This window comes from Chrysochloris asiatica, unplaced genomic scaffold (assembly GCF_000296735.1).
Source record: "Chrysochloris asiatica unplaced genomic scaffold, ChrAsi1.0 scaffold00014, whole genome shotgun sequence".
Taxonomy (NCBI): Eukaryota; Metazoa; Chordata; class Mammalia; order Afrosoricida; family Chrysochloridae; genus Chrysochloris; species Chrysochloris asiatica.
The window spans coordinates 33,677,690-33,691,081 of record NW_006408532.1 but is presented as its reverse complement, the minus strand read 5'-3'; the positions used below and the strand labels follow the sequence as shown (position 1 = coordinate 33,691,081).

General features: G+C 40.8%; 1 protein-coding gene across 2 annotated transcripts in view; it reads left to right on the top strand.

Annotated features, from left to right (window-relative positions):
- The window catches only part of FRMD3 (FERM domain containing 3), a 494,426-nt gene that overhangs the window by 328,049 nt on the left and 152,985 nt on the right, over positions 1 to 13,392 (top strand). For both annotated transcript variants that reach the window (XM_006834952.1, XM_006834951.1), the window contains exon 4: positions 1,692 to 1,770. In XM_006834952.1, the coding sequence (XP_006835015.1) occupies positions 1,692 to 1,770 (79 nt within the window). The remainder of the gene's footprint in view (positions 1 to 1,691; positions 1,771 to 13,392) is intronic.

Sequence of the window (13,392 nt, the reverse complement as noted above, 5' to 3'; positions counted from 1 at the left end):
CTGTCTACCATGGGAGGCCTTCCTGGTATTTAAAATGCCAGTGGCTTAGCTTCCAGAATCACAGCAACACACAAGCCACTACAGTACAACAAACTGACAGATGAGTGGTGGATTTTCTCCTAGGATGCCAGAAAAGTTCTTCCTTTCTAGGGAACCCAGAGCGAAGTTACTAGCAACCAACTGAGATAAGGAATGTACTAGGGAAAGAAGGGCTGTTCAGGGGAAGTGTGTGTGTATGTGCATAATCCGTTTTTCTCTGCTAATATAGTCAGCAAGGAACTCTGGTAGCATAGTGGATTACAAGCCGGGCTGCTAACTGCAAGGTCAATAATTCAAATTTACCAGACTCGATGGGAGAAAGATGAGGCTTTCTGCTGTGGTAAAGATTTACATCCTTGGGAACCCTATACAGTGTTGCTATGAGTCTGATTCGGGGGCACACAATCACCACCACCACCACCACCAATCGAGTCAGCCAGATGCTGCTGGGTTTTCCTGTGATTTAGATTCTTATTATCAAATTATTCTTCAGCAGATTTGTCTTGCATATTAAGTTATCCTTATTATACATTCATATTTGATGGTGATATTTCTTTCTACATATAGAACCTGTCTCCAAATAGGCATTACAGTATTGGCTGATGATGTAACCGCTGCTCATCATAAAACAGATGTTTGGGGCAAATTGAATTCTGTTTTATACTTTCATGTGGATTTAGAGTCAGATCTGATCCCAGACAGCTATACCAATACAAAGGCAAAGAATCAATAGACTTGTGAGACCCATAGAAATAGTAATACAACCATCGTATTTCCTTGACTTTAAGTTGCTCATCTTGTATCTTAGCTGTAATCTAGATGCAATTTACTAAACGTGTGTGCACTTATTCAGATGATATGGCAAGTCAGTGGTGGTCTTGTCATTGAAGGTATGTTGGAAAAAAGGAAATCCTTTAGTGTCTCATTAGCTGGTCATGCTCTGAAAGGAGAATTGCATTCTGGATATTTGATACAGTTCCTGAATCATGACTACCAACCACAGTGTCAGCCTGCAAAGTGCTATTTAGATTCAGATAAGCCAGGAAGTAATAAAAGTGTTAATTTTTATACAGACTGCTGCCTCATCTATAGATGCTCTTAAAAACCTACAAAGAAGTATCTATGCATGGCTGACTCCATTAAAAAAAATCTTACCTTTAAATCGAAGACACTACCATTTTGGGAAAATGAACCATGTGCAGTGACATTTTTCCACCTCACAGGCTAAAAAATCTTGTATGAGGCCAAAATTTGAATGGTGCTTATGCGCAATTTATCTGTCACAAGGGAGTGGGGGAAAGAGGACGAGAAAATGTTATTTGGAACCGTGGTCTTGAGAGAATGGAACAATCAAAGGGACCTGTGACATGGAAAGATGTGTTAACTGCCCAGGTTGTCTGTATTCCACATCTGCTCTGGATGTCCTGTCAACCTTGTTATTGATTGATTGATTTATTTTTGAGCTTTGTTGTCACTGTTGCTTTGTTTTTGTTTCCAAGGGCATATTATCTGCTTATTCTAGAGAATCACCCTCTCCCAGCCTGCCCGCATCCCACCCAAGCTAGTCTGGCTTCATGGCTGAGGTTCCTGTGTGTGTTTGAACCCATGGTCTTTTGCTGCTTTTCTCATGCCTTTTCTTTATGATGTTTCAGCTCATCCACCATACACCATGTGCTTTAGAGTGAAATTCTACCCACACGAACCCTTGAAGATTAAAGAAGAGCTCACAAGGTATTTTTCGTTTGTTTGTATGTTTACTGTACACCGGGGTCTGGAGTCTTACAGGTTAGACCTGCCCCTGCCTAGAGCGGAGTATCTCCACCACACAGCTGCTGAACTCAGCATTTCAGCTTGGAATGTTTCTCTAACACATAATTGTCTTGGGATTTTTCAAACAGTTGTCATTGGGAGTGTAATTAACTACAAGAAGAAGCAGTGGTTAGGAGGAGGAGGCTGCTCTCCGAAAAATGTGACAGAGGGGTACTAAAAATAACTAGGAGCTGATTGTCTCTAGGGTAGGGGTAGATTTAGTGCTGCCCTTAGGGCTTATCTCTTGAATATAAGCTTTTCTGGGAGGAAAAGCTCACTCAACAGAATAGACTTTTCCATCATCCTGCATTCCAGTGTCTGAGTGACTTCCCTCTGCTTCTAAGTTCTTTGTAGCTCAGTTCTCCTTCATGGCTTTTCCAGTCTTGAGCCTTTCTCCCTTCTCATCTCTGTCTGCTCAGGCCATTTTTGATGCTTCCTTCTGACGCTTTTGCTTCTGGGAACAACCTCTCTGGGTGTGGGCCAAGTTGGTGGTGAATGGAAAGCTGTTTGGCACTTAGTTCTTGATGTTCTGATTTGGTGACCACAGAAACCACGGTATGTGATAATCTTAAAATGATCCGCAGAGGTGTAGGTACAACAGAAAAGCCAGGGCCATTGACTGAACATCATTTGCAGGAGGAAGTTCTGAGCTTTGGAATTTTTGCTTCTTTGTGATTTAAGAAGTCCCTGATAAAGTCCCAGGAAAAAGATGTAGCTTTCTTCTCCACCAAAAATTTTATAGCCTCAGAAATCATATATAGGGTCACTGTGAGCTGGAACCAGCTTGACAGCACTTAACAACAACAAGGTAAAATTTTACACAGCAAATTGTTACTGTTAAGAGCCAATGAGTTGCAACCCTGTACAAGGAGCGACTCGTGGATTTGAACTGCTGATCTTGTGGTTAGCTGTCTATTGATTATATTTTTTTCACAATGTATCATCATTCTCACTCATTCCATTCTGGTTGTATCATTTTCAGTAATCTAGTTTCCCTGACTTCTTACCCTCCTTACAAATAAAGTAATTATTGATCATTCAGTCTCAGATAGATGGTTTTTTAAAGGGAATTCATTACTCACTGATGATGTTTTTTATTTGATTAGCCAGTTTGTTAGGTAACTAGAAGGTGACCTCAAGGGATAACTTTGGTCTTAAAGACTATGTCAGGGCAGTAATCTAGGGAAATCGTCTTAGTTCCGTTCTACATTTGTCTGTCGTTCTGTTAGGTTCCATCTGCTGCTAGCTGTAGCCAGGCACCATCTAGTTCTGATCTCAGGGTAGATGAGACCGTGGTTCATGAAAACTCTTAGTCTTGAAAATGATTTTCTCTTCTGAGTCTGTTTTCCTTCTTCCTCTTTTATTTTACACAAGTGCAGACAATGGTTCTATTTTAGATGGCTGCTTGCAAGCTTTTAAGACCCCCGACGCTACTCACAACATTGGGATGCATAAAATACAGTTTGTGAACTATATGTATTTTGCCAGTTAACTGAGTTGTCCCATGAGACTATGGTCCTCAGCCTTCAAAACCAGAAAAACAATTTTGTAAGGTTTTCTAAGAAATATCCATACCTGTATCCCCTGTGTTGTTCATTATATTATATATATGTATGTACATACATGTGTACACATACCTATATATACTTATGTCTGTAGATAATCTATCTGTGCATACACATGTACTCACATATATATGTATATATATATGTGTGTGTGTGTGTATATATATATACCATATACATGTTTTTTGGTTCTTGTTGGTATTGTTGACAAATTATATTAAATGGTTTACTTTTGTTTTTAATCTTGTCTGGAAATGAAAAATTGAATATCAGTCACATGTAAGTTAACAGTGGGCAGTTTTTTTGTTTTGTTTTTTTAATATTGAGAAAATAAAATAAAAGAATACAAAGTTTCAGTTAGTAACCTGAGCTTGGTTCCTCTGAATTAAAGTTGTTAGTAGTTTCTTGCTCTTGACTGAATAGTCAAAATATGACCCATAGAATATTGTGGACACGTTGATGTTTCCAAAAGAAATTAAGACAATCCTTGCTGTTGTACAGTGGTGGTGGTTGTATGCCATGGAGTCAGTTCTGACTTGCAGCTACCCTGTATGGGGTTTCCGAGGCTGTAAATCTTTACAGGAGCAGAAAGCCTCATCTTCCCCCTGTGGAGTAACTGGTAGATTTGAACTGCTGACCCTGTGATTTGTAATCCACTGGTGTGGTGTTGTGGGTTAATGCGTCAGACTGCAAAGTCATCTGAATTGCAAGGTCGGCAGTTCAAGCTCAGGGTTTCTATGGGTCGGAATCTACTTGAGGACACTTAACAGCAACAACATACCAATAAGGCTCGACTTAGAAAGCAAATTCCCAAGTAATTATGTTTTAGGAGCCCCTGAGTGGTGTAAATTGATTTCCTCAGCAGGTAACTGAAAGGTTAGAGATTAAAGTGTAACTAGAGGTGTGCTGGAGGAGAGAGGAGTACTGGTGTAATGCTGTAGGACAAATACTCAACTGCACAGTTGGTTTGAAATGTAAAGTTGGCGGTTCAAACTCACCAGCTGCTCTTTGGAAACCCTATCCAGGATTGCGATGAGCCCGAACTGATTTGATGGCACTTAACAATAACAACAACAAGAAGTGATTTGGAGGAGTGACCTACAGATCTACTTTTGGAGTTGTGAACAACCAACTGGCAGTGTGGCCATTTTGAATTATTGTAAACAGGGTTTCAATTGGAGCAGGAACCAGATACCACTTCACTTACCCAGGACTTAACAGCAACAACATACCACATTGGTGATAGACTATCAGAGAGGTGTGATCTCCCCCCTTACCTTGCACAACTTCCTGATGACCTGAGGCACAAGGCCCCCACTGCCCCACCCACCTAGCAGCTGGTCAAACCACCTCACTACCAGTGCCATGCTGTCTTGCACTGTTTTGTTATTTATCTTTAGTCTAAGTTCATCCCTCAACCTTTTTATTTCTTTTCTATTTTTTCTTCCCCTGCATCCTCCCTTAAGCTCCAGCCTCAGCCATCTGTGAAGTCAATAGTACATACTCCCACAGGGTGAGTCCTTTTTTTGCCCCTTGTTACAACCACAGTTGTGTTTGATGGCTACTACTTTCGTCATTACCATGTTGATTTAAGGGGAAAAATTTTTGTTGTTAAGTGCCATCGAGTCGGTTCCAACTCACAGCAACCTTGTATAAGGTTTCTGAGGCTTTTAAATTTCCATGGGAGTAGAAAGCCTCATCTTTCTCCTAAAGAGAGGTTGGCAGGCCAGAACTTTGTGGTTTGCAGTCCAGTGCTTATCATATGCTCTCTCTTTCTCTCTATCTCTCTGTATATATACATATGTATATATATATATATGGTGGTGGTGGTAGTTATATGTAGTGGAGTTGGTTCTGACTCATAGCCACCTGTAAAGAGTTTCCAAAGTTATAAATCTTTATGGCAGCAGAAAACCTCGTCTTTCTTTTGCAAAACAGCTGATAGTTTCAAACTGCTGACCTTAAGGTTAGCAGCCTGATTCATCTCATAACCGCTACACTACCAGAGCTCCGTATCTGTCTGTCTGTCTATCTAACTATCTATCTCTCCATCTATAAAATGTATTGGGTAAGGGTTTACAGAGCAAATCAGTTTTCCATTCAATAATTCATATACATTTTGTTTCATATCATTGATTGCAATCCCTATGGTGTAACATCATTCATCCAACTTCTACCCTGGCATTTCCATTGCTCCTTCTTTCTTAACCCTTCCTGCCTCTGACCTTGGTCTTTGGCAAATTCTTCCCTTTTGACCTCTTATGGTTGATTATTCTAAGGAGTGTGTCTCTCCCTAATGATATTGTTCAACTTATAAACCTGTCTATTACATGGGCTGAAAGTTCAGCTATTGGGGGTTCCAGGCCTGAAGGATAACTTAAGAGTTATAGACTCAGAGGTTCTACCAGTTTCTATCTGACAAATAAACCTGATCTGTTTAATGATTTTGAGTTTTGTTCCATGTTTTTCTTTTATTTAATCCAGGATCTCCTAATGTGATCCCTTTCAGAGCAATTGGCCATGATAGCTGGGCACCATCTGGTTTTTCTGGTTTCAGGGTCATGGAGGCTGAGGTTTGTGTGGTTCATTAGCCCTCTGAACTAATTGTTTCCTTATATCTTTGATTTTATTCACTCTTCATTGCTTTGTTGTTGTTGTGAAGGGCCGTCGAGTCGGTTCTGACCCATAGCGACCCTGTATAGGGTTTCTGAGGACTGGCTGGTAAGCTTGAACTGCCAACCTTGCAGTTCAAATGGCTTTGCAGTCTGGTACATTAACCCACAGCACCACACCAGGACTCCCTTCTTTGCTTTGTTGTTGTTGTGTGCCGTGAAGTCGGTTCCAACTCATAGCAACCCTGTACAGGGTTTCCGAGGCTATAAATCTTTATGGGAGCAGAAAGCCTCACCTTTCTCCCACGGAGCAGCTGGTAGTTTCGAACTGCTGACTCTGCAGTTTGCAGCCCAATTCATAACCACTACGCTACCAGAGCATCAATATTGCATGTTAGATGCAGGTCACAAGCTTAATTTTAAAACCATAGTCACTGTTCATCAAAAGTAAGATATGAATAATTGTCTTTGTGGAATGCATTGTGCCTATTGACCTTGATGACCCCCAAGACTATGGTCCTGAACCCCCAGGCCCAGAGACTCATTCCCTCCAGGTATTTGGTTATGGCTAAGAAGTTTTCATAACTTTAATACCTGTATGCTCTACTATATTCATGGATATATTTGTAGCTCACATAAATCCACATGTAGAAATATCTTTTGTCAAGCTTATGTCTATTTTGGATATAATCCCATTCACCTTCCCACACCTGTCCAGCTTGCATGTCTATCTATGTATACAGTTGTAGATTATTGTTACTACTATCAGAGTTGCCCCTTAAATAGCTGCTTAAAAGATTTTAAGATACCAGTGACTACAAACCAAGGTCGGATATAGAACACTGTTTCTGTGTACTATGTTATGCCAGTCGACCTTGGTGCCAATACTGTTGTTCTGAATTCTGTCATGGAATTGGAACAATGACAGACACATAGATCAATGGAACAGAATTTCGAATCCATAATTAAATCCATCCATTATGGACAGCTGATCTTTGACAAAGGACCAGAAATCATTAAGTGTAGGAGAGATTGTCTCTTTGACAAATAATGCTGGCAAAACTGAATATCCATTTGTAGAAAAATGAATCAGGATCCATAACTCACATAAAAAATAAAACAAAAAAAACCCAACTAATTCAAGTTGAATCAAAGACCTAAATACAAAACCTAAAACTTTAAAAATCATAAAAGAAAAAATAGGGTCAGACTTAGAGGCCCTTATGTTGTTGATGTTGAGTGCTGTCGAGTTGATTCCAACTCATAGCGACCCTGTATAGGGTTTCCAAGGTGTGGCTGGTAAGCTTGAACTGCCAACCTTGCAGTTTAAACTGACTTTGCAGTCCAATGCATCAACCCACAGCACCACATGAGGACTCCACAACAACAATTGTTGTTAGGTACTGCCACTTTGGTTCCAACTCATAGCAACCTTATGCACAGCAGAAGAAAATACTTCCTGATCTTGTACCATCCTCACAATTGTTATGTTTGAGTCCATTGTTGCATCCACTGTGTCAATTTACCTCTTTGAAGGTTTTCTTTCTGCTGACCCTCTATTTTATCAAGCATGATGTCCTTTTCCAGGGACTGGTCTTTCCTGATAACATGTTCTAAGTATATTAGATGAAGTCCTGGCCTCTAAGGGACATTCTGGATATATTTCTTCCAAGACAGATTTATTTGTTCTTCTGAGAGCCCGTGGTACTTTCAATATTCTTTGTCAACATTATTATTCAAATGCATCAATTCTTCTTAGGTCTCTCTTATTCTTTGTTCAGCTTTCACTTGTATATGCGGTGACTGAAAATAGCCACTAGGGAAATGCAAATCAAAACATCATTAATTGCAAAGTTCAAAACAACAGAAAACAACAAATCCTGGCAAGGGTGTGAAGTGACTGGAAGTCTCATACACTGCTGGTGGCAATGTAAAATGGTGCAACCTCTGTGGACAATGCTGTGGCTCATCCTTAAAAAATTAGAAATAGCAATACCATATGATCCAGCAATCTCACTAATAGGTATGTAACTTAGAGAAATAAGAGCCATGACATGAACAGATATATGCACACCCGTGTTCATTGCAGCATTGTTCATAATAGCAAAAAGATGGAAAAAGTGTCCATCATTGGATGACTGGTGTCTTAGGCCATATTTTCTAGAGAACAAAACCAGTGATATATACATAATATAGGTAATAAAGAGAAGTTTATTATCCAGGATATGGTTTATAATCACAGAATCCAGGTCCTCAGCAGAAGAGAGAGAAACTTTCCTGCATGTCCATCCTACTGGGAACAGGCCACACCCCCAAGGAAACAAACATCCTTTCAATTGACTGTCTGCTCATGACCACTCATCATAGAGTTAACTATGCCTGTATTAAGTTTCATCACTATGGGAATAGCACACTGCAACTGCTAAACCTCTGGAAATCCTGGCCTAGTCAAGTTGACTCAACCATGTTACAACTAGATAAACAAACTATGGTACATACACACAGTAGAGTATTACATGGAAGTTAAAGAATAATGATGAATCTACCCAATACCAAAATAACATTGTTGTTGCTGTTAAGTGCCATTGAGTCTGTTCCAACTCTAGTGACCCTGTATACAGTTTCCAAGGAGTGGCTGGCGGGTCTTGAGATGAGCAGTCCAGTGTATTTTCTACAGCCTCACACTACCACCACCACCAGCAACAACAACGAGGGCAAAGAAGACTGAAGAAAATTAAAGACACAAGGAAACAAATTGTCCAAAGGACTAATGACCAACTGAACTCCACCTCTGTGACCATGAGCAGCACTAGATGGTGTCCAACTACTACAGCCGACTGCTCTAAAAGGGATCACAATAGGAGGTCCTGGATAGAATGGAAGAAAAATACGGGACAAAACTCAAAATCATTAAAAAAGACCAAGCTCATTGGTCGGATAGAGACTGGTGAAACCCTGAGTCTATGGCCTTCAGACATCTTCAGACTTGGAACAGAGCTCACTCCTGTGGTTCAACTTTCAGCCAAATGATAGACAGGCCTACAAGGTGAACAATAATGCCAGGGAGGTAATTGTTCCTGAAAAACAATCAACCATATTCAATCAAAAGGGCAGCATTTTCCCAGGAATAAAGCACAAAAGGCAGGAAGGGGAATAAAAGCAGAACAAATGGGAATAAGAAACACAAGAGGAAGTGCTTTTGCATTGTGGAGATTGGAATCAATGCCACAAAACAAAATATGTGTGAAAAGTTGTTGCATGAAAAACCAGGTTTTTTTGTAAACTCTCACCCAAATCATAATAAAAAGTTAAAAAATAAATGAAAATTTGAAATAATATTTCGTAGTGGTTACGAATCGGGCTGTGAACCGCAAGGTCAGCAGTTCGAAACTACCAGCTGTTCTGTGGGGGAAAGATAAGCCTTTCTGCTCCTGTAAAGATTTACAGCCTCAGAAACCCTGTATAGGGTCTCTATGAGTTGGAAAACCGGCTCCAAGGCACATAACAACAACATTTATCCATTTAAGTAGTTATTTTCCAACTCTTTAGACTTTTGGGAATTTTGTAAGTCTACACACATACACCCTCGGAAACCCTGTACAGGGTCGCTATGGGTCGGAACCGACTCGACGGCACTTAACAACAACAACAACATACATACAACTGAATGTAATCAAAAGTGTGTTGTTAACTGCCCCTAGATCCTCCTATAAGGAGCTCTGGTAGCATAGTGATTACGAATTGGGATGCGAACCACAAGGTCAGCAGTTTGAAACTGCCAGCTGTTCCACAGGATAAAGATGAGACTTTCTGCTCCCATAAAGATTTATAGCCTCGGAAACCCTGTGCAGGGTTGCTATGAGTCGGAACTGACTCCATGGCACATAACCACCATATAATCCAGCAGATACATGAATAGATACACAGGATGTATGGGGTAGGGGTAGGAGGGAGTGCCTAGAAATCAGTATTTTCCTAAGCCCTCCACATGAATCTAAAGTAAACTAAAATTTGAAAACCACTATTCCAAAGCATTTTGGATCTTTGAAACTACCAGTTTCTTTTGGCAGTTATTGGCAGTTAACAATAGTTAAAGACAGGAAGGCTAATGTGTTCTCTTCTCTAACCATCTTGTTACTGGGTGGAAAGTTTTGAGGAGAGCCAGTCTCAGAAGGATTGCTACAAATGTAAATCTGTTAGCAGTGGGCTTGAAGCCACCACATAGCCCATTCTGTAATCTCAGTGACCTAGAGGCAAAATGCTGCGAAGCACAGACCAAAGGCAAGACCTGACACTTGAAGCATGCTGAGACTAACAGATCTGTACCCTGTCCATCCACACCTTCCACATATCACAAACACTGCTGTGTCACCATGTAAAATCACTCCACACATCCCGTGTGTCAGTTAACACAACTTCCAAGACTTATGGGAGTTCTGCCATTTGTAGAAGCCAAGAGTGTGGGCTCCTGAATATTGTTGTGGTGCACTCCATGGAGTTGGCCCCTGCTCATGGTAACCCCGGGAACAAAAAAGTCTGACACCATTCTCATGATTGGTTGCAGACTGGACCATTGTGATTTTTAAGATTTTCACTGACTGATTTTTTTCAGAAGGAGATGCTCAGGCCATTCTTCCTATTCTGTCTTATCCTGGAAGTTCCCCTTGAAATGTGTTCAATGCCATAATAACAAGGAAACCTCCACTGACAGATGGGTGGTGGATGCACCTGAGATATGCTGCCTGGGCACCTGGCTCTCCCATATAGAAGACAAGAATTCTTCTACAGAACCACCATCACCATGAGGGATTTCTGATTAGGTGCATCAAATATTGAATAAATGCCTCTAGTAAATAGATACTTCAGACATGTTGTCAGGAGGGACCAGTTCCTGGAGAAGGATGTCATGTTAGGTAAAGAGGAAAGCCCCCAACGAGATGGATTGGCACAGTGCAGCAGCAGTGGGCTCAGGCATAGCAACGATTATGAGGTTGGCACAGGACGGGGCAGTGTTTTGTCGTGTTGTGCATAGGGTTGCTATGAGTCGCTACTGACTCCATGGCACCTAAGAACAACAAGTCACTAGTTTAAAACCAACACATATCACAATACCCAAAATGGAATTTTTTCTCAAGCAATTGTTTTATAGAGATTTAAGTAATAAACAATAAAATCTACCCTTAAAAAAGTATACAATTCATACCCAGAGGAGCAGTGATACCTGAGATGGAGGAAAAGATAATGATGTGGAGAGATGGAGCATCTGGGGACTTTAGATCCAGAGAGGGAGAGGGGCTGTGTGCTGATGACTGGGGTGCAGGCTTGTAGTGTATACCTTTTGGTTGATTGATGATATATGGAGGGAATTGTAACCATGGCAATGAAATGATATAGGATAGAATGAATGTAAAACTAATGTTCACCCATGTAAACTATCACATAATTCACAATAAAACATTAAAAAAAAAGTAGACAATTCAATGACTTTTTTGTATGTTTACAAAGTTGTGCCACCATCATCAAAATCTAAATCCCCCAAGGACCCCATATTCATTAGCAGTTATTTCTCTATCACTTCCTTCTGCTTAGCAGCTGGCAACCACTAATTTGCTTTCTGTTTCTCTAGATCTGCCTATTCTGTACATTTCATATCATTGGAATCCTGAATTTTATGATCTTTTGTGTCTGGCTTTTGTCACTTTGCCTAATGTTTTCAAGGTTCATCCAAATGTAGCATATACCAGAGCTTCATTCCTTTCTGTGGCTGAGTAATAGTGCATTGTATGGCTATAGAAGCCGTTCATTAGCTGATGGACATTTGGGTCATTTTTACCTTTTAATTATTGTGAGTAATGCTGTATTAACATTTGTGTATAAGTTTTTTTGTGGAACCAGATCTGATTTAACTGGGTCTAGGGAGGGTCCCGGGAGTGCAGTGACTCTTTAGGATAAACACCAGACTGAACCACAGAGCTGGTAGTTCTAGCCCAGTAGCTACTCTATGGGAGAAAGATGAGGCTTTCTCAGCCTTGGAAACCCTATATAGGGTCACAATGAGTCAGAATTGACTCAATGGCACTTAACAACAACAGTGGCACTGGACTGATAACCACAGGCCAGTGGTTCAAACCTACCTGCAGCTCCAAGGGAGAAGGGTAAAGTTGTCTGTTCCCTTAAAGTTGTTGTGAGTCAAAATTGATGAGAGTAGGTTGGTTTTGGCTTAGGGAGGGCCTGTAGATCACCATGAGTCCATTGACTTGATCAAGGCAATGGATTTGATTTGGTGTTGGTTTTAGGGAGGCACTATGGCATTGGTAATGTTTAAGTTACCCATATGATTCTTATGTGCAGTTAGAGCTGAGAACCACTGACTTAGAACCTTTCTTACTCACCATGTGATCCATGGACGTGTAGTCCCAGCATCACCTGGGAGCTGATTAGAAATATGGAACCTCATGCCCCAGCTGAACCAGAATCCCCATTTTAATATCTCCAGGTGTTCATGTGATCATTATAGTTGAGAGGCACTAGCTGAGAGAACTAGTCTGAGCTATTATCTACCAAGTATGATATTGGTCTTCTGATGAAATGCACCCCAGACAAGAAATTGATGAAGACTGCCTTTATTCCCTGTACAACATTCTGTATGAAACTGGACACATAGACAGTGTGTTATTTGGCTCACTATGTATTCTAGTGCTTAGCATAACACACATCGTAACACACAGGTGTGAGATAAGGATTTTTGGAATGGAGCCATCATGAGCCACTGGTTCCCTCATCATCTGCAGTGGGCATGAAGTGAACCAGCAACAGGAATGCAGAACCCAATACTGTGGGGCATGCGGGCAGAGGGCAGTCAGTATTAGCACCTGCAGGACCTCAGGGAGTTAATCACCATCTGTGGTCCCCATTCCTTGGCCTCTTCAATGTGGATGCTGAACTGGAGATGGCCACTGAAATTGTGATATGCTCTCCCTTAAAAGCATGGAACCTTGACTATATCCCACCTGAATTTAGAGATCATCTGAAGAACAGATTTGATACATTAAACACTAAAGAATGAAGACCAGAAGAGTTGTGGGAGGACATCAAGAACATCATACATGAAGAAAGCCTCCATCTTGGGTGTCTCTGCTTCTCTGGTTAGGATCCTGTGTTCCACTCTTGCTCTTCTCTCTTGAGGATACTAGGGTCCTTTGTACCTAGAATGTAAGATTAACTACTACCCCCATTTTGTTATACAACTTCTACCTTTAAAGTTGTGAAAATTGCTCACCTTTGAATTAAAAAAAAATCAATCCCCATCTCCTCTCACCATACCCATCTAGACAAGATGACAACTATTTAGTGGGGATTCTGCCTTC